Below are 22,796 nucleotides of genomic sequence, written 5' to 3' on the forward strand. Positions count from 1 at the left end.
ATACTTTTTGGATCTGTGGTCCAGATGGCCACAGTGGAATAAAATGCTGATTCAACAGTTTATTAATCTGGATACCTTCTATAATTGTGAAGAGGTTTAAAAACTCAGGAAGAGTTCAGGGACTAAGGAGGGCTACAGCTTGTAGAAATTCTCATCTGGGAAGCAAAAAGATTAATAGGCGACCCAGTAATACCGGGCTTCCTTTCTGTGGGCTTCCTTTCTGATGCTGAAGGAGCTTAGAATGTAGGGGGTAATTCTTAGTTTTGTAAATATCATACTTTATATTTGAAGAGAAAACCCATTAGAACCTTTGGTGATAGAAAGTCTCAGAAACATATGGTTGGTAAGAAATCATTTAGCCAAAGACTTAGATTCCATGGTAGACAAAGCTTAAATAGCTAAAAATGGGGGTCAGCAAACTATGGTGTGGGGGCCAAATCTGCTGTTTTTGTAAATAAAGTTTTATTGGCACAATGCCATGCCCATTCGTTTACATATCACCCATGGCTGCTTTTGAAATATGACAGAGTTCATTGGTTGCCACAGAAACCATATGGCCTACAACATCTGAAATACTTATTATCTGGGCTTTTAGGGAAAAAGTTTGCTGACCTCTGGTCTAGAATCTAGAGAAAGTTACATACTTCCAAAATGATTTCAGATTTTTTTCCACCTAATTTAGCCTAGAGAACTCAGACAATGCCATGGATATTTGAGAGAAGGAAAAAAATATTCATCTTTTTCCTGTCTCATGTTCATAAATGATACAGTGTGCCACTGAAGTAAAGAATGGGTCCTTTGTTTCCCAGACTGCCCGTAAAAGTCACAGAAGAGAAATGAAGGAAGTACAAACACCAAGATAATTTCATCTGGGCAACTGCTTTTAAAGAAAGCAGTATTTAAAGTTTAGTAATCAAGCTCATAAATGAGCAAAAAAGAAAACAATAACAAGGCATGTATTCATGGATATATAAAAAATTCCTTCTTTCCTGAGATAAGTCACTGAAGAAAAGTGTTTGGGGGTTTGTTAATAGGTGAAGACCACGGAAAACTTGTAGCCACCCACTAGCTATCTCAGCCAAAAGCACAGCACATCATCCCAAGTTAACACCAGGTCACCTTTTCAGGTCTCAAAAGTCATCCTTCAAATACCTGACTCCCAGAGAAAATGTTATGGAAAAGAACAGAAAATGAGAGGCAGGAAAATCAGTTGTAAGTAAGTGGAAGTAGGAAACCCAAACTGTAGTCCGAGCAGCCTTGTTGACAAAGCTTCGACAAGAACAAAATGTCTCGAACCTTGGTTCCGTCATCCGAACACACTGGTTGTTGTGAGAATTGAATAAGATGTCCATGAAAGTGCTTTGCAGACAGAAGCACATCACACAGATGAGTATTAAATGTCTACACATGATCATATCTTTTATTCCTTCTCCTCCCAACCATATGCAACAGCCTCAGTTTTTCCCCATGTTGAAACGGGCTCAATTGTGATCTCAGCTCCACCCCAACACCAACCATATAAGAGTTTGGAAAGTCCAAATAATAGGCAAAATCAGAGAAACTGATTGGAACTATTGTGCAAATGAGGTGGGCATTTTCTTATCCAATTGAACTTTAAAAAAACAGAATAATGTATTATAAGAATACATACTCGTCACTAAAAGTAAGAACACATAAATAAAAACAAAAGATATATAAAAGGAGATACCATGTACACCAAAGCTCCAAGTGGATTAGAAGACAAATTTTTTTTTTTTAATTTTAAATTATTATGGATACATAATAATTGTATATATGCATGGGGTGCATGTAAAATTTTGATATAAGCACACAAAGTTAATGATCGAATCAGGGTTATAGCATACCCATCACCTCAAGCATTTATCATTTCTTTGTGTTAGGAACATTCCAGTTCCATTCTTTCAGTTATTTAAAAATACACAATAAAATACTGTTAACTATAGTCAACCTATTGTACTACCAAACATTAGGTCTTATTCCCACTATTCACCTATATTTTTATATCCAATAGTTTTCCCCTCTTCATCTCCCACTCCCTACTCCCCTTCAAAGCCTGTAGTAACCATCATTCTGCTCTCTATCTTCATGAGTTCAATTTTTCTTTTTTTTTAAATCTTTTTAGCTCCCACATTTGAGTGAGAACGTGATATTTTCTGTGCCTGGCTTATTTCACTTAACATAATGCCCTCCAGTTCCATCCATTTTGCTGCAATTGACAGGATTTCATCCTTTTTTAATAGCTAAGTAATATTCCATTATGTATATCTACCACATTTTCTTTATCCATTCATCCACTGATTGACACTTACGTTGAGTCCTAGGTTGGCCATTGTGAATAGTGCTGCAATAAACATGGGAGTGCAGGTATTTCTTTTGATATACTGATTTCCTTTTGAGGGGGTATATACTGGGTAATGAGATGGCTGGATCATATGGTAGTTCTATTATTAGTTTTCTGAGGAACTTCCACACTGTTCTCCATAGTGGCTGTAATAACTTGCATTCCCACCAACAGTGTATGAGTGTCCCCCTTTCTCCACATCCTCATCAGCATCCGTTACTGCCTTTTTGATAGAAGGCATTTTTAATCGGGGTGTGATATCTCATTGTAGTTTTGATTTGCGTTTCTCTGATCATCAGTGATATTGAGTATTTTTTCATATACTTGTTGGTCATTTGCACGTCTTCTTTTGAGAAATGTCTATTCAGATCTTTTGCTTGTTTTAAAATCAACTTGTCTTTTTCTACTGAGTTGTTTGAACTCCTTATTTATTCTGGTTATTAATCCCTTGACAGATGGGTAGTTTGCAAATATTTTCACACATTCTGTGGATTGTTTCTTCACTTTGTTAATTGTTTCCTTTGCTGTGCAGAAGCCTTTTAGCTTGATGTGATCCCATTTGTCCAGTTTTGCTTTGGTTGCCTACGTTTTTGAGGTCTTCCTTAAGAAATCTTTGCCCAGACCAATTTCCTGGAGTGTTTTCTCAACATTTTCTTCCAGTAGTTTCAGTCTTAGATTTAAGGTTTTTTTTTTTTAGACAGGTCTTGTTCTGTGGCCCAGGCTGGAGTGCAGTGGCGTGATCATGGCTCACTGCAGCCTCAACCTCCTGGGCTCAAGTGATTCTCCCACCTTAGGCCCCAGAGTAGCTGGGACTATAGGTGCACACTACCACGCACCTGGCTAATTTTGTTTGTAAAAATGGAGTTTCGCCATGTGGCCCAGGCTGATCTTGAACTCCTGTGCTCAAGCAATCTTCCTGCCTTGGCCTCCCAAAGTGCTGGGACTACAGGCATGTGCCCCAGTGCCTGGCCAAATTTAAGTCTTTAATGAATTTTAATTCGATTTTTGCATATAGTGAGAGCTAGGGGTCTAGTTTCATTCTTATGAATATGGATATCCAGTTTTCCCAGCACCACTTGCTGAAGACACTATCTTTCTCCCAGTGTATGTTCTTGGCACCTTTGTCAAAAATGAGTTGACTGTAAATGCATGGATTTATTTCTGGGTTTTCTATTCTGTTCCATTGGTCTATGTGTCTATTTTTATGCCAGTATCATGCTGTTTTGGTGACTATAGATCTGTAGTATAGTACGAAGTCAGGTAATGTGATGCCTCCAGCTTTGGTCTTTTTGGTCAGGATTTCTTTGACTCTTTTGGGACTTTCGTGGTTCCACAGAAACTTTAGGATTTTTTTTTCCTATTTCAATGAAGAATGTAATTGGCATTTTGATAATGAGAGTTGATATTTTGAGAATGCATTCAATCTGTAGGTTGCTTTGGGTCGTATGCACATTTCAACAATATTGACACTTCCAATCCATGAACATGAAATCTTTTTGCATGTCCTCTTCATTTTCTGTCATCAATGTTTTATAGTTTTCATTGTAGAGATCTTTCACTTCTTTGGTTAAGTTTATTCTTAACTATTTTATCTTATTTGTTGCTAGGTTTTTGTTTGTTTGTTTGTTTTTGTAGCTATTGTAAATGGGATTACTTTCTTGTTTTTTTGTTTTTTTTCCAGATTGTTAGCTGTTGGTATACAGAAATGCTACTGATTTTTGTATGTTGATTTTGTATTCTGCAACTTTACTGAATTTGTTGATCAGTTCTCATAGCTTTTTGGTAGAATCTATAGGTTTTTCTGAATATAAGATCATATCATCTACAAACAAGGATAATTTGAACTCTTCCTTTCTAATTTAGATGTCATTTATTTATTTTTTCTTGCCTAACTTCTTGGGCTAAAGCTTTCTGTACTATTTTGAATAAAAATGGTAAAAGTAGGCAACCTTGTCTTGTCCTAGATCTTAGAGGAAAGGCTTTCAGTTTTTCACTGTTCTGTACAATACTAGTTGTGGGTTTGTCATATATGACTTTTATTGCGTTGTGGTATGTTCCTTTAGTAAGTTAAGTAAGTTCCTTTAAGTCCTTGTTAAGTTTTTATCATGAAGGGATGTTGAATTGTATCAAATGCCTTTTCAGCATCTATTGAAATGATCATATGGTTTTTGTCTTTCATTTTGTTGATGTGAGGTATCATATTTACGGATTTGTGTATGTTGAACCATCCTTGCATCCCTGGGATGAATTCTACTTGATCAAGATGAATGATCTTTTTAATGTGTAGTTGAATTTGGTTTGAGGATTTTGTATCCATATTCATCAGAGATATTGGCCCATAGTTTTCTTTTTTGATGTGTCTTTGTCTGGTTTTGGTATTGAGACAACGCTGACCTCATAGAATGAGTCTGGAAGTACTGCTTCCTCCTCAATTTTCTGGAACAGTTTATGTAGGATTGATATTAGTTCTTCTTAAGATGTGTGGTAGAATTTAGTACTGAACCCATCAGATCTTGGACTTTTCTTTGATGGAAGACATTCTGTCATTGCTTCTATCTTGTTACTTATTGGTTTATTCAGGTTTCTGATTTCTTCATGGTCCACTGTAACAGGTTTTATGTGTCTAGGAACTTATCCATTTATTCTAGATTTTCCAGTTTATTACATATAGTTGCTCGTAATAGTCTCTAATGATCCTTTGAATTTCTGTGGTAGCAGTTGTATTGTCTCCTTTTTTGTCTCTGATTTTACTTATTTGGGTCTTCTCTCTGTTTTTCTTAGTCTAGTAAGGTTTGTTGATTTCGTTTATCTTTTCAAAAAACAAACTTTTTGTTATATTCATCTTTTGAATTTTTTTAGTCTCAATTTTATTTATTTGTGCTTGGGTTTTTATTATTTTTTTATCCGAATTTGAGGTTTAGTTTGCTCTTGATTTTGTAGTTCCTTATGACACACTGTTAGGCTGTTTATTTGAAGGTTTTCTACTTTTTGGAGGTAAGCGTTTATTGTTATAAACTTCCCTCTTAGTACTGCTTTTGCTGTATTATATATGTTTTGGTATGTTATGTTTCCATTTTCATTTGTCTCAAGGAAATTTTTAATGTCCTTCTTAATTTCTTCATTGCCCCAATGGCTGTTTAGGAGTCCTAAATTTAAAAATAAAAACTTTGATATGTTTGAGAGAAAACATATGGAAAACTAACCCTGCGTCTTTGAGTAGGAAAGGATTTCTAATATATACACAAATAAGAACAGAAAAGATAAGTAAAATTGATCATATTAAAAATAAAAACTCTTATGCATCAAAAATCAAGGCAAACTACACATCTGAAGTACATACAATATATGTAAATAGCAATTAACTTGTTTCCAGAAATATAAAGACTATCTACCAATTTTTAAGAAAAATGCAAATAGCTCAATAGCAAATAAGCAAAACATGTGGATATATAATTCACAGAACAAGAATTCCAAATGTCTAGCAAACATGTAAAAAGATATTTAACTTCCCTATCAGAAAAATTCAATTAAAGAAACCATAAGGGCCGGGTGCGGTGGCTCACACCTGTAATCCCAGCACTTTGGGGAGGCCGAGGCAGGTGGATCACTTGAGGTCAGGAGTTCGAGACCAGCCTGGCCATGGTGAAACCCCATTTCTACTAAAAATACAAAAACTGGGCCTGGTGGCATGTGCCTGTAATCCCAACTACTCAGGAGGGTGAAGCATGAGAATCGCTTGAACCCGGGAGGTGGAGGATGCAGTGAACTGAGATCATGCTACTGCACTCCAGCCTGGGTGACAGAGGGAGACTCTGTCTCAAATTAAATAAATACATAAATAAACCATAAGATAAAATTTTGCATCCATATAATTGAGAACTATAAGAAGCCTGAGGACGTTGAGTAACAAGAATTTACACACCCTGCTGGTGGGAGCATAAATTGTTAGAAAGCGTTTGGTAAATCCAGTAAAATTGAAGATGCAGATGCTTGTCAAGTAAACAATTCCACTCCTGGGAATATACCTCAGAGATAATCCTGCATATGTGCCCAAAGAGACTTATATAAGAATGATCATGAAAGTAGTGTTTATAGTACTAAAAATTGGAAACAATTCACGTGTTCACCCTCATCAAAATAGACAATTAAATTAGGGGAAAGTCAGACAATTAAACACCATATGGAGGTCTAAAATGAAAAGACTAGAGCTGGATTATATCAATTGGTAGAGATATATCTCAAAAATATAGATGCAATGGGAAAAAAGGAAGTTACAGAAGGAAACATACATATAAAGTTTAAAAATATGACAAATTTTATATATATATATATACACACACATATATATATGCTATGCATATACACAGTAAAGGTACAAAACATTCAGAGGAATGAAAAACACTAAATTTCAGCATAATAACTGCCTATAATGTATGGGAATAAAATGGTATTGGGAAGAATGCATAACAAGCTTCCATTTATCAGAAATAGATTTTGTAAGCTTAGTAGTGTGTATACTACTCTTTACACTACAGAATTTACATAACAATACTACATATATATGTGCCTAAAATATTTTATTAAAAAGATGAATACAACATGCAATTGCACAAAGAATGAAGCACATCCTACCCCTCACCTCCTGAGGTTGCTGTTGCAGGCTATTTCATGGTCCTGGCACTAACACAGCCAGAAATGGAGGCTATCAAGCTAATGCAACCCACAATGAGCCTTCTGAAGCCCATTGTGAGTACACTATTCACATAAAAGAAAAGCAAAATAGAAAATAAAATTAGTTTTATAATAAATAAAAAAGGAATTGAGAGTACTACATCAAGAAATAACTAAATTATAGTCTTACATCCATCTACAACTTACTTAAAGCATCAGTCAATTTTGGGTAATCTTGTGTGTTTCCATTTTCTCATATGTAATGTTTGAGAGCAATATTTTTTCCTTTCCACTTCTAGCTACCTGCCAGGGATGATTTGAGGATTTATTATCTAGTGTATCCACAATGTACTTGGTAGCTTAAGAAATACACTAGACAGATGAAAAGACAGAAAATTTTGAATAACAGAATGTGGCAGTATGTTAATTTGGCAGGTGCACAACTTAAGCCATGGCATATTTTATTGAATGAAAGTTTATACACAGTAATTCTACAGAGCACAAGAGGAGACACTATCTCATTGCAGACAAGTTTCAGATCTCACAGGGATGGAGACTCGTTTTAACAAGCAATAAACAAATGCAATTTCTGGTATTACTAAGGCAACAGAGTTTCTTTTTAAAAACTCTAGAATTTGGCAAGAATATTGAGCACCAGTATAAAGGAAAGGCTTTGTGTGAATATCACTGATCAGAATCTGATGAGAAACCAATCCCAAAAGATAACAAGTGGGATTTTCCATAGCCAACATGAGAAAAGAGTTACATCTGGGTCTCTTTTTATCACCTGATACATACAGGTAAAGGCTTTGCTCTGCTGAATGCATTGTGGGGTTTCCAGTCTACAGCAGTGAATGCAATCTGTGCCATGGTCAGGAGCTTGGACACTAGCATTGAATAAGCAGGCTCTGCTGGGCCACACTCCAGCTTTATCGCTTCCTGCCTGTGTCACCCTAGAAGGGACCTCACTTCTCTCAGCCTTAGATGCCACATTTGAACATGGGAATACTAATAGTAGCCACTACACAGAGAGGACTAAGAATGAAAGGAGATGACATCTGTAAAGCACTTAGCAAAAGCCCGACACAGAAGGTGGTCAATAATTGGTAGCTAGTGTGGTTTTAAAAAAATCATTATTATTTTATTTCTGAGAAGGGGTCTCACTCTGTCACCCAGGTTGGAGTCCAGTGGCATGATCTTTGCTCACTGCAACCTCTGCCTCCCTGTCTCAAGCAGTCCTCCCACCTCAGCCTCTGGAATAGCTGGGACTACAGGTGTGTGCTACCACGCCTGGCTAATTTTTTGTATTAGTAATTTTGTATTAGTTGTATTAATTTGAGACAGGATTTTGCCCTGTTGCCCAAGCTGTCTCGAACTCAAATGAGGGCTCAAATGATCCGCCTGCCTTGGCCTCCCAAAGTTCTGGGATTACAGGTGTAAGTCACTGTGCCCTGCCTATTATTTGATATATATTATTATATATTGTGTTATTTATTTAGAGATATATGATTATATATTTATGTTACATATTAATACTAATAACATGTTATTTTAAAACATTATTCTATTATTTAAATCATTATTCTTATATATTTAGGAAAATGTACATTATAAGGGTATAATGTCAGAAAAGGAAAGACAGAAATGTAGTGCTCTAAAACATTAAAGCTTTAGGAGATTCAAGAAATAGAAAGCAGATAAAGTATATGAAAGTAACCTGTGCCGTGTGGTTTTTCTTTGGCTTCCCCACATTGAAAAAAATAATTTAAAAAAAAAATCAGACTTGTGTAAGTTAAGAGCATATCTTCAATCACAGAAATGTAGGGTTAGGAAGAGTCCCAGAGAAAACAAGCGATTTCCTTCTTTGTTAAGTAAGCAAAAAGCATTCTAGGCACACAGTGTCCCACAGGGGGAGCCGACAGGAGGAACATGTCTGCTGGAGAAGAGCAGGGAGTTCCCAGGGAGCACGCAAGGGAGAAGCAGGACTTGGAACATATGAGCATTTGTTACAGCCTTTACGCCCAAAAGAAAGAAGCAGAGAAAATGCAACTTAGACATCAAGGAACCTCAGGTGATGGTAAGAACTAAAAATTTTTTTAAATGCTGAGTCCAGAAAGCAAAAGTTAGATGACACTTCAGGGACTGTTGTGGGGTGGGGGGAGGGGGGAGGGATAGCATTGGGAGATATACCTAATGCTAGATGACGAGTTGGTGGGTGCAGCGCACCAGCATGGCACATGTATACATATGTAACTTACCTGCACGTTGCACACATGTACCATAGAGCCTAAAGTATAATAAGAATAAGAATAATAATAATAAAAAAAAGAAAAAAAAAAAAAAAAAAAGAGACCAAGCTAAAAAAAAAAAAAAAAAAAGAAATTTCTGACTGGACCAATTTTGGGAGGACTATGGGATCTAAGAGCAAAGGTTATTATTGAAGTATCAAAAATTCCACTGGAAAGCATTTCTGGAGCAGCTTATGGAACTAAGTAGAACCCCATCATCTCAACGAGGTGATGGCAGGTAGATACATACTCTGTTCCTCTTGCCACATCACTTCTCCATTATCTTCTCCTCCTTCCTAAGAAGTATGAGTTAAGGGAGAAACCTTCCCCATCCCCTTTCCTTTTGGAAAACTTGTGTTAGAATAACTTTCCAAATCTCATGAGTTCAATGAATCAAGAGAGAGCAAGACAAAGAAACAAAATCAAGCTTAAGGAGATAAGAATATACAGGTTGGGTGCAGTGGCTCATGCCTGTAATCCCAGCACTTTGGGAGGCCGAAGCAGGTGGATCACTTGAGGTCAGGAGTTTGAGACCAGCCTGGTCAACATGGTGAAACGCTGTCTCTACTAAAAATAGAAAAATTAGCTGGGCGTGGTGGCACACATCTGTAATCCCAGATACTCGGGAGGCTGAGGCAGTAGAATCGCTTGAACCTGGGAGGTGGAGGTTGCAGTGAGCCAAGATCACGCCACTGCACTCCAGCCTGGGTGACAGAGAGTCACAAAGACAAAAAACAAAAAACAAACAAACAAACAAAAAAGAAGAAGTAAGTATATACAATTGTCTGGTTTTAGCTTAGATGATTCATGAGAGCAAAGAAAACAAAATGTAGCCTTCCCAAGACATAGGGAAAAAATGCAGAAAAAAATTGCACACCAAGAGCAGTCTTGAAGTACAAAACCTTAATACGTGATATAAGTACCTGATTTAAAATCACCTCTGGGATGAAACAGCAGAAAGGAAAATGTTCAATTAGATCATAATGATAATTATAGTTGCCCTTTTCTTTCTTGCTTGCTTGCTTCTGAGGGTCTCCCACGCACCTAGATGCTTTAAAGTAATATCTTTTTAATCTTCACAGCAACTCCTAGAGGTCTTATTATTCTCACTTCAACAGGAGAGGAGAGTGAGGCTCCCAGGAAGCACAAGATCTGCCCAAGTTCTACAGCTGGGAAGTTTGAACAAACACTGATTTGAACCCAGGGCTTCTGACTCCAAAGACTACATTTTTTTTTTTTTTTAATAGAGATGGGGTCTCACTATGTTGACCAGGCTGGTCTTGAACTCCTGGCCTCAAGCGATCCTCCCATCTCAGCCTCCCAGTGTTGGGATTACAGGCATGAGCCATCATGCCGGGCCCAGAGCCTACATTGTTAATGACACCATGGCACACTGCTTAGAAATACCTGGGAGGTGTCTTGTTGATGCTCTGAGGAAATGAAAGTGTTTACTCATTCCTGAGTTAGTTCAGCACAGTCATGCCAGGCAAAGTGTTCGCAGGACATGCTGTGGGAGACTTCAAGGACATGTCAAGCAGTCAGAGAGAGCTGGGGGAAAATCACATGTTCTGGAGCAATAGTCTCAATAGATCATCATCATGCTGCATAGAAAGATAATTTAAAGAGGGATGTGTGTGTGTGTGTGTGTGTGTTGTGTGTGCGCATGATGTGCAATGGCGTATGCCTGTATATACAAAGACAACTATTTCTCTCTGGGCATCTATCAGTAACCAGGATAGAAAATAATTCTTAACACTGGGGATAAATTTGCCCATTTTTGCAAGTGACTTTCTTTACCAGATTTAAAGAAATATAACTGTGCACATAGGAATCCATGATTTGGATTCACTCTCCAAAGTTAACAAACCATTACTGTACGAAGTAGCACTGGAAAAGAGGAGAGGAAGAAGGGGAGAAGTTTCAGGCCATAGTCAGGGATGGGAGGCATGGAGCATGAGTCACCCTGCGGCACTTATCTGTCAGCCCAAGGAGAAAGGCACTGGGCTGTTGCGACGGGCACCATAAAAGGACAGGCAGGAGGAGGAAGATGATACACTAAAAGATATCCTTTTAAGAGGGACATAGGACTGAGTGCAGTGGCTCATGCCTGTAATTCTAACACTCTGGGAGGCCGAGACAGGAGGATCACTTGAGCCCAGCCTGGGCAATATAGTAGTGAGACCCTGTCTCTATTAAAAAATAAAATTAGCTGGGTGCAGTGGCACGTGCCTGTAGTCCTAGCTACTCAAGAGGCTGAGAGGGGAGGACTGCTTGAGCCCAGGAGGTCAAGGCTGCTGTGAGCTGTCACTGTGAAACTGTACTCCAGCCAGAGCAACAGAGTAAGACCCTATCTCAAAAAACAAAACAAAACAAAAACCAGGGACATAAATGCAATGAGCGCTGCCTGAGAAATTATCTTGGTCTTCCACTTCCAAGACCTGGCAAAAGAAAAGGCCCTCGTGGTTCAAGTGTAAGTACAGAAGTGAATAAACTCAAAACACCTTGTTAATTTCTAAAGCAGATCAATTTGGACAAAATACATTTCAATAAGGAAACAAAGCAAAGTAATTGAATGAAAATTATACAGTTTAAACATGCACATTGTGGTGATTATATCAGGGTGAAGAATTAGGATGAAAAGAAGTAGCAAAGTTTGAAACAACTTGGCTAAACACAAAAGTAACTTTGTAGAATAGTCTGGAATATCAACTTAAATTCTTGTTGGCTATTCAGCCTAGATGTGTACAGGGCCCGCCATCTGCTGGCAAGGCTTGGTACTGCTAATTTGGAAAGCACTCAGAGGAGGTGCCAGAGGATCATTTACTCTTTTTTTAGCAACACTGCTCAATATTAAATACTGATATATTAGTCAGGTCTCAACAGATGCAACAAATATTATATCTTGGATCTCTGAATTGTGTATTTTCTATCTTATAAGACAGAATACCTAATTTCTGGCAGGAAGGGATTCTGGACTGGTAAAGCCCTCCCGGTCGCTAACAACCTTCTTCCTCCTCCAGTTATATAAATGGAATTGTACAGTATGATTCTTTTGCATCTGGCGTCTTACTAAACACTGTGAGAGCCATTCATGCTGTTAAGCATAGGAGGAGTTTTAATCATTTTATTTATATTAACAGATCACATTTTTCTGTTTTACTTTTGGTGAACATTTAGGTTGTTTCCAACTCTTGGCTATTACAAATAATGTAGCTTTGAATATTCCTGGCTATGTCTTTTGGTGAAAACATGCATGCATTTCTGTTGGGTGTATAATTTAGTAGTGATACTGCTGGGTCAAAGGGTATGCAAATATTTAAATTTAGGAGACAATGTCAAATAATTTTCTAAAGTAGTTACACTAAATATATTTGAAACAATGGTATATGAGTGAGCATATCAGAGAATCACATCCTTCCAAATATTTGCTATTATTAGTCTTAAAATTTTTTTTAGCCATTCTAGTGGGAATGTAAGAGTATCTTATGATTTTATTTATTTATTTATTTAAAGAGACAGAGTTTTGCTTTGTCATCCAGGCTGGAGTGCAGTGGTGTTGCACAGCTCACTGCAAACTCAAATTCCTGGGCTCAAGAGATCCTCCCGGCCAGGCGCAGTGGCTCACGCCTGTAATCCCAGTAGTTTGGGAGGCCGAGATGGGTACATCACAAGGTCAGGAGATCGAGACCATCCTGGCTAACACGGTGAAACCCCGTCTCTACTAAAAAATACAAAAAATTAGCTGGGCGTGGTGGTGGGCGCCTGTAGTCCCCACTGCTTGACAGCTGAGGCAGGAGACTGGCGTGAACCCGGGAGGGCAGAGCTTGCAGTGAGCCGAGATCGCGCCACTGTACTCCAGCCTAGGTGACAGAACGAGACAGCATCTCAAAAAAAAAAAAAAAAAAAAAAAAAGAGATCCTCCCACCTCAGTCTCCTGAGTAGCTAGGACTATAGTTGAGCACCACCACACTTGGATAAATTAAAAAATATTTTTGTAGAGATGGGGGTCTCCCCATCTTGCCTAGGCTGGTCTTGAGCTCCAGGGCTCAAGCTATCCTTCCACCTCAGCCTCTCAAAGCGCTGGGATTACAGGTGTGAGCCACCACACCCAGCCATATCTTATGATTCTAGTTTTCATTTTCTGATAACTGATAAGGTGGAACACCTTTTGATAGGTTTATTTGCTATGTGGGTGTTCTTTTTTTGGGAGAAGTTTCCTGACCATCTTTCTTTTCTCCTTTTTTTTTGAGATGGAGTTTCTCTCTCGTTGCCCAGGCTGGAGTGCAATGGCATGATCTTGGCTCACCACAACTTCCGCCTCCTGGGTTCAAGCAATTCTCCTGCCTCAGCCTCCCAAGTAGCTGGGATTACAGGTGCCCGCCACCACGCCCAGCTAATTTTTGTATTTTTAGTAGAGACAGGGTCTCGCCGTGTTAGCTAGGCTGGTCTTGAACTTCTGACCTTGGGTGATCCACCCGCCTTGGCCTCCCAAAGTGCTGGGATTACAGGCGTGAGCCGCCGTGCCTGGCCTCCTGCCCATCTTTCTATCCAGTTATGTGTGTTTGTTTAACTGATATATAAGGGTTCTTTATAGATTTCAGATATAAGCCCTTTGTCAGGTATACGTATTACAAATATTGTCTGTAGTATAAGATACATGTGATTTAAATACAGGACAACACAGCACCAAGCAGAGAGGATAAAGAGTGCTGGCATGCTCAAAGGTCCTTGTATTGTTCAGGAAGTGGTTAAATGATTAATTTACAATTAGATTCTAATAAATCAGGGATATAAGTGACAAACTCCACAGTAACTATTAGAATAAAAAGAAAATAACAAGGCCAGGCATGGTGGCTCATGCCTGTAATCCCAGCATTTTGGGAGGCCAAGGTGGGTGGACTGCTTGAGCCCAGGAGTTCAAGACCAGGCTGGGCAACATAGCGAAACTTCATCTCTACAAAAAATACAAAAAGTTAGCTGGGTGTGGTGGCACACACCTGTAGTCCAAGCTACTCAGGAGGCTGAGATGAGGGGATTGCTTGAGCCCAGGGACACTGAAGCTGCTGTGAGCCATGATCCCACCACTGTACTCCAGTCTGGGCAACAGAGTGAGATCCTGTATACAAAAAAGAAAAGAAGAAGAAAGAAAAGAAAAAAACAAGAGAAAAGAATGTATAACTTGCAAATCAATGGGTATAAAATGTAATGATAGAAATATTTGATTAATCTAAAAGAAGGCAAGTAAGGAAAAAGAAAAGAACAAAAAATTCGTAGGAGAAAAGGAAATTTAAACCCAAATAAATATTTTTTTAAAGGTATTGTAGGAAAATATATACCAAGAGAGCTAGGATATAGTATTAGACAGAATAGATGTAGGGGACAAAAAAGGACAAGGTCAACTAACCAATAAAGTGATAGGTTAAGAAGATATGAGACTGCTAAACTCTCCTCTCACCCCCAACAAAATAGCTTCAGGACATATGTAACAATGCAATACAATTACAAATCAGTAACATCAAGATATCTTGAAAACTCTCATACCTGCAAACCAAAACACATCATTTGAATAATCCTTGGACTAAAGAGTAATTTATAAACTGAGTTATAAAATACTAAGAAGTTATGACAGTGATAATGCTTCATGATAAAATATACGGAGTAGAGTTAAAGTAGGTCTTGGAGGGAAATTTTAGAGAATATTTTTGATATTTAGCTGGAGAAGACTTTCTAACCAGACTCCCAAAGCATAAATCATAAGGTGAAAATGAATGGGTTTGAGTCAAGCAAAATTAATAATTCCTAAGCCATGAAGAACACCATAGACAAAATTAATAAGTGGGCAATAGATGTAAGAAAATATTTATATCATTAATATTTATAATATACAAGAAAACCCTGATTATCAATACGAAAGGTACAGGAAACTCTAAAAGAAAAATGAGAAGGAATACTAACTGGCTATTCATAGAAGGGGAATCCCAAGTGGCTAAGACGTATATGAAAAGTATTCAAACTCACTAAGAGGAGAACTGTAAATAGAACTTTAATAATTAGATAGCACGTTATATGCACCAGGTTGGCAAAGATCAACAATGTCAAATATTGCCAGCGGTGTGTTAGGAACCCACCCACCCTGCAAGTGGGAATGCAAATGCAGATGGGTGTCGTGGTTGGTTGGTGCTTGGTGAACTGAAAGTTTGTTTGTACTCAGTACCACCCCTGGAATATAAACCTCAGAAAAGCAATACCACCCTTGGGATATAAACCTCAGAAAAAGTGTCACTTAGCCACATAAGTGAAGCTGTGTAAGGATGGTCATGGCAGCACTGCTATGGCAGCAGAGAGCTGGGGACAAGCTGAATGTCTATTGTTAGGAGGATGGACAAACAAAATACAACAAATGCATTCTATAGAGCATTATACAGGAACTAAAATCCAGGCAACAACCAAAACGTGCTGAGTGGAAAAAATAAGAAGCAGAATGATATATATGCTACAAATTTATACAAATTTTCTTTTTTTCTCTTCTTTTTTTTTTTTTTTGAGACAGAGTCTCACTCTGTCGCCCAGGTGGGAGTACAGTGGTGTGGTCTCAACTCACTGCAACCTCTGCCTCCTGGGTTCAAGCATTTCTCCTGCCTCAGCCTCCTGAGTAGCTGGGATTATAGGCATGCCCCACCACGCCTGGCTAATTTTTGTATTTTTAAGTAGAGATGGGGTTTCACCACGTTGGTCAGGCTGGTCTTGAACTCCTGACCTCGTGATCCACCTGCCTCAGCCTCCCAAAGTGCTGGGATTACAGGCGTGAGCCACTGCGCCCGGCCAAATTTATACAAATTTTAAACACATAAATATATAAAACAATATTGTTTGTTATTCAGAGATACATACTCAAAAACATAAGCCATCATTAAAGTATTTATCTATGATGTGTGTGTAGGAGAATGAGAGAAAAGATCGGAGATAAAGGGAAAAATTAATTTAAAAATCCATACCAGAGGATTTGCATAGATGAATGAGCTCTGCACTTGCAGTTCAGAAACCACCCAAGAAAAACAAAAGAACAAGAGGAATTGTGATCACAAAAGAACAAGGGGAATTGTGATCACAAAAGAACACGGGGAATTGTGATCACAAAAGAACAAGGGGAATTGTGATCACAAAAGAACAAGGGGAATTGTGATCACAAACGAAGTATCTTTAACTGCATGAGTCAAAGTTGGTTCTTCCCACTTTCCATTCACATAGAAGCATTAGGTGTGTTCTCCTGGGGCCCTTTACTAGCACCTTTCTTAAAATGATTCCGTGGGTTCTCTGAGTTGTCTTGGGAATCAACCTACACATACAATCTAGTTAGGAAGGTAAACTGAATTCTTCTGGCTTTGGCTAAGGGCAGCCATGTAGGTCAACTGGGATTCTCTGCCTCTTCCAACACAGACCTTTCTCCACCTTTTCCTCTGCACAAGTCCATCTTTCCAAAGAGTGTGGGCAAACTCTGTCACCCCAATACTCTGAGGAATTGGCTTAGGTTGCTCTTTGGAGAAAGATAAAAGTACTAACTACACACAACCTTCTCTTCATATCTCTTCCAGCTGAGTTTATTTGGTGAGTATGGAGTAAGGTGAGGAACAAAGAACAATCCTTTCATTATCATGGATTCAGATATGTTTAAGATCTTTCTCCTTTGAGGCTTTCATCATAAAATCAACCTGTTGAAGCATTTTAGACTGGAGCAGGGCAGGGAAAAAAGGAAGGGAGGGAGGAAGAGAAGGGTGTAGGGGCTGGGGGTGAGGAGGGAGAGCAGGTAAAACGAAAGTCAAGGGAATAATGATCAGAACTCTGGGACCCAGGGCACTCCATAGAGAGTGAAAAGTGTCACTGATGGATGCCCTGGTTGGGGCTGCTCTGACATGACTGTGTTGCTCTTTTACTTTTACACAGTGACCTCCGGAGAAGCCATGGCCGCAGCCTCATGGAGATGCTCCTCCTACCTGAGACAGAGCCTCCAGCCATCATGTATGCAAAATCCTAAACTTGAAACTTACTGTGCAAATGATAATCTGATCCGTGCTTCAATTTCTATCCATTCTTCCTTTATAATCCTTCCACATTGTAGCAGCTCTTTTGAAAGCCTCTCTGCTTTTGTCAAATTCTCTGAAGCTTCCTTAAATCTGAATTGTGTTCAGGAAATTTTCCACTTGGTTCTAGATTCTACACCCCATGTCCTGAACTTCCTTGGCTCCCAGACTTCCAATCACACTTCCTAAGTCATCCATCAGCATCAGCTTTTTACTTGGCATGTAAGTATTATGTGAATAGTATTTCTATTTGTAAAAGTTAGAGGCAAAAGGATACTTTTGAAGGGAGAGTAAAGCTCTGCCCATGGTATGGAAAAGTTCAATGGAAAACTTGAAAACATCTGTATTCTCGTTATAGGGAGGCACAATGGAGTTGGCGAGGATTTGTTTGGCTTTTTCTGCATGTTGTTTCGCTTGCAGTGACAGTCCTGTGGACAAAGAAAAAGAGGTCTCAGTTTCTCTTTCATCTCAACTGGACAGGAATACAGTTCCCTATGGTTTGGGAATCTAACAAGGTCTCCTTCACATATTGTCAAATGACACATGGAGATGTATCTGGGCAGCATGAAATACTGTCATGACTGTAACAACCAAAGAAGTGTTTTATACCAAGTACTCAAGATAAATTTTCCCCCCAAATGGCCTTTTTAGAAATAAACAAAATGAGCTGGAATTGAACAGCTTTGAAACCTCACCAATAGCAGAAGTAAAATACGTTACATATAATTATAAGAAACAAACTGAATACAAGAACTATAGCATTCTGAGCAGGAAATAAAATATTCATGAATTTTAATCCTGGCTGTGTAACTGCAATCTTAATGAAATACTAAAAATTCTGAATCTTCAGCTTACTCACCTATAATCATAACGTCAGAGAGTTATTTTTTTAACATAATACATATCTGATATCTACAAAAACTTACAAACACAATTCCAGTGAGGTAACAGATTAATGTGTGACAATTTCGTATTCCTATGTGGTAAGAGACTAATACCAAACAAAATGGAGCAAAAAAAAAAAATCACTACTAAGAACGAATTCCCCAGTGTGTTCCAGTGTTCCTCCATGGTCTTGTTAATCTGCGGGGAGGGAGGACTGAGATTGCCAGCAAGGCTTCAGGGCTTTGCACGTCCCTGTATTCCCATCCTCCTCCCCTACACTGACACCCGCTGCCACTCACATACACACAGCCCCCGTCTTATGTTCTTAGTTACACAAAATTGTATCTTAGAGCTCTAAAAAAACCTGTCAAAATATGAAGTTAATTCTGTTCCTATGTCTATAAAACAGGAAGAATATATTTTCTAATGGAGAAAATCAAGGGTATGCTTTTCATGTGGGAATTCTTACACAAGATTGTCTTATTACATATTTTTAAAAAGCACAGACATGTATTAGTGCCACCTGTGCTTGTGATGTTACACAAAGCACGTTGGACTGTATTTGCAACTGTGTCGAGTCCCTGAAGGAACCTGAACTCAATTTACTGGAGGCAGCATAGGGTGAAGTTCAAGAACATTGGCTCTGAAGTCAGACTGCCCAGGATGGATCCCCTTCTCCACCACTTATTATAAAACGTTGGCCTCAGCTTTCTCAGCTGTAAACAGGGATATTAAAAATACCCACCTTTGAGGACTGTGGTGAGGACTGAATAAGGTTATGCATGGAAAACAACATGATGCCTGGCACCAAATGAGACTTTAATAAATGGTAGATACTACTTTTACTTTAAATTGAGAAAGAAGGACTGTCACGCAGAGAGGCAGCAGGCTGTATAAGAAAAGCATCATCTGAAACCCCAGATGGCAGGACAAACTGGCATTGAAATCCTAGGTCTGAGTCTCAGATCAGCTACTTATTAACAGTGTGGTATGGGGAAAGCTGTTCTAACTCAGACTCATTGTTTTCCCTGAATCTACAAAATGGGGTGGGAGGGCAGAGTTTAAATTAGATAATCTCCAAGGTCCCTAAGGGCCTTTGATCTAATAGGTAGGACCAGTCTATAATCAGATTTGGCCAAATTTATTGGGTGGCAATAATGAATACACTTGGTATAGAATATGCTTGGCATTTGGTGTTTTCCACTTCTATTATTTTCTTTATTCACTGGGCCAACCCTGGAAAGTTAGCATCACCATCACCATCATCATCAATTTTCAGCTGAAGAAGCTGAACACAGATATGCTCTTGTCCATCTTGTCTTAGGCTGCACAGCCAGTAAGTAGAAGCCATCATCATATCCTGGGTGTCTATTGTTTTTGCCTTCCCTGCACCCATTCTCCCCTCTGTTTCCCTTTTGGGATGCCTGGCTCCTGCACATCCAATCCATATGATCTGGCGAAGGCCTGCTTCTCCTTCAGGATCCAATGAAGCCAAAAGGAAGGTTTAGCCAATCAGACTATTCCTTGCCTTTGGCATACAACCCAAGTTGTTCCAATTAGAACCCTTCCCAAATCCTGGGATTTTGGTGGACAGACATTCTTTACTCCTGGGAATGCTTATAAGAGAAGCCTAAAGTTGCAGGCAGTCTTGTTGCCACCGTGTGGTCAAAGCCTGGCGAAGAATGGAGCAAATACCAAGAAAAACAGAGCCAAGCAGTGGGAGAGAGACAAACCGAATCCTGGTCACATTGTTTGAACACGGGATATGGCTAAGTCTAAAAAGTTTTTCCCTTGAATTTTTAAGTTGTATGAGCCAAAAACTTTTCTTTATGCCAATTTGGGTTAGTCTTTTTAAATTTTTTGGTTATTTACAGTCAAGAGATTCTCCAATAAAAGTGTGAATGGATCCCATTCTGGGCCCCTATTCCATACCTTGGGTTTTTTTCCTACAGAGTCTTCTGGCCGAACAGATTAATTTTCTCCTAAGAACCTTACTTTTGAAATCATAAAAAAAACAAAAACAAAAACAAACAAACAAAAAAAAGTTAAAATATTTTTTCCATTTTTCCCCTTTGAATGTTTACAGGTTATATTCCTTATCAACTCTTTATAAAAGGAAATGGCTTCTTGGTATTTAGAAAGGAGAATATTAAAAAACCTGATCCTTCCAATTAAGTGTGAATCAAATTTTGGGGAGAACAGCAGAAATTGACCAACTGATCCCCCTCAGTCTAAGGCGAGCTTACCTTTCAGCTGGAGGTAGCCTTGAGCCAGATTAACATGTGCCTCTGCTAGTTTCCAATGTGAGTCTCCATAGCAAATTCTTGTCAGTGCTACGCAACGCACAAGCTCGTGGACGGCCTGTTTGTACTGTTAGGAAGAGAAAACAGGCTTACCAGTTACACAACTTAAAACTTAAGAGTCACAAAACACAAAATCAACATGCTTTTACAACCCTTTGATAAATACTGAGTGACTACTATGTGCACAACACTGTTATAAGCACTTGAGATGTATCAGAGAACAAAACAGACAAAGATCTATTTGGGGTGGTAGAGTGTTCATCTGGTAAGAAGAAATAGACAATAAACATAAGAAGTACAATTTATAGTACATTTAAGGGTGAAAAAAAGAAATAGAATTTAAAAAATAGAAAAAGTAGAGCAGACATCTAGTCACTCTCTAGGTTTCCCAGCTGCCCACCAATGAACAGCTACTACATATGCAGGCACAACAGGGGCAAATGGTAGTGTTTTCAAATACTATACTTTGTGTGTGTGTGTGTGTGTGTGTATGAGACAGGGTCTCACTCACCTGGAGTCACCCAGGCTGGAGTACAGTGGCACGATATCGGCTCACTGTAGCCTCGACCTCCAGGGGGCCCGAGCAATCCTCCCACCTCAGCCTCCTGAGCAGCTGGGACCACGGGTGTGCACCACCACACCTGGCTAGTTTTTTGTATTTTTGGTAGAGATGGGATTTTGCCATGTTGCCCAGGCTGTCAAATACTATACTTTAGCTCTCAATTCAAAACTTTCCTTAGCCATCTATACTAGCATAACAAATGAGATCAGCAGGACTTACAGACTTGATTAAAGCAGCAAGAAGCACATTTTCATTCAGGGATAGGACAAAAAGAACAGAAAACTGGATTCCCAGCTCCAGGTGATCTCAGAGCAGCCATATCCTCAAAGCAGAGCTGGCAGTTTTAAAACACAGTTCCAGGCTGGGCGCGGTGGCTCAAACCTGTAATCCCAGCACTTTGGGAGGCGGAGATGGGTGGATCACCAGGTCAGGAGATTAAGACCATCCTGGCTAACAGGCTAACACGGTGAAACCCCGTCCCTACTAAAAATACAAAAAATTAGCCAGGCGTGGTGGCAGGCGCCTGTAGTCCCAGCTACTCGGGAGGCTGAGGCAGGAGAATGGTGTGAACTTGGGAGACGGATCTTGCAGTGAGCCGAGATCGTGCCACTGCATTCCAGCCTGGGCGACACAGCGAGACTCCGTCTCAAAACAAACAAACAAACAAACACCTCAGCTCCAAAATTATTTGATACTCCTTCCATTCAAAGATGGGGGTCTATGTCCCATTCCCTTTGAATCTGGGCTTTATGACTGTTTGGCCAATAGAACCTGGAGGAAATGATACAGTGCCAGTTTTCAGGCCACAATCTAAAGGAACTGGTGGCTTCGCTTTCTGTCTCTTCTTGGGTACTCACTGTTGAAACCTGTTATGGGCTGAACTGTGTCTCCTCCCCAACTTCCTTGAATTCATATATTTAAGTCCCAACCCCCAGCACCTTATAATGTAACTGTTTTTGAAGATGAGGTCTTTAAAGAGGTGATTTAAGTTCGAAGGAGGTGTGACGGTGGACCCTAGTCCAATACAGCTGGTATCCATATATATGAAGAGGAAAAGACACCAGGGATGGGCGTGCACATGGAGAAATGACCATATGAGAACACAGCAAGAGGGCAGTCATCTACAAACTCAGGAGAGAAGCTTTAGAATGAAATCAAGCCCCGCTCACACCTTGATCTTGGACTTCCAGCCTCCAGAACTGTGAGGAAATAAACTCTGTTCTTTAAGCCACAGCATCTGTGGAATTTTGTTATGACAGCACCACAGACTAATACAGAACCCAACCACAGTGCTGTGAGGAAGCAAACATGGCCCCCATGGAGAGAAGACCCACATAGAAAGGCCTGAGAGTTTGAGTGAACCATTTTGGCGGCAGATTCTCCAGACCCTTCAAGACCAGCTGATGCTGAGCAGAGCAAAGCTGAGCAAACCCCACTGAGCTCTGCAAAAACTGCAGGCTCATGAGAAAAATGAATGGCTGTTTTTGTTTTAAGCCACTAAGTTATTGGGGTGTTATGCAGCAACAGACAGTCAGAACAGCAAGAGAGATGGCTGAAGAAAGAAAGCTGAAGGGGTCAAAGCAGAGGAAGAAAGGTAAGAACAAGGACAGAGTTGTGGAGAAGATCCAGGATACACCTAGGATGCAC

General features: G+C 39.3%; 1 protein-coding gene across 38 annotated transcripts in view; it reads right to left on the reverse strand.

Annotated features, from left to right (window-relative positions):
* The window catches only part of TTC23 (tetratricopeptide repeat domain 23), a 112,167-nt gene that overhangs the window by 66,374 nt on the left and 22,997 nt on the right, over positions 1 to 22,796 (reverse strand). For all 38 annotated transcript variants that reach the window (XM_054531938.1, XM_063716745.1, XM_063716746.1 and 35 more), the window contains 3 exons: positions 20,531 to 20,654; positions 17,677 to 17,827; positions 17,367 to 17,492 (listed from right to left, as the gene is read on the reverse strand). In XM_054531938.1, the coding sequence (XP_054387913.1) occupies positions 17,367 to 17,492; positions 17,677 to 17,827; positions 20,531 to 20,654 (401 nt within the window). The remainder of the gene's footprint in view (positions 1 to 17,366; positions 17,493 to 17,676; positions 17,828 to 20,530; positions 20,655 to 22,796) is intronic.

Source organism: Pongo abelii, chromosome 16, assembly GCF_028885655.2.
Source record: "Pongo abelii isolate AG06213 chromosome 16, NHGRI_mPonAbe1-v2.0_pri, whole genome shotgun sequence".
Taxonomy (NCBI): domain Eukaryota; kingdom Metazoa; phylum Chordata; class Mammalia; order Primates; family Hominidae; genus Pongo; species Pongo abelii.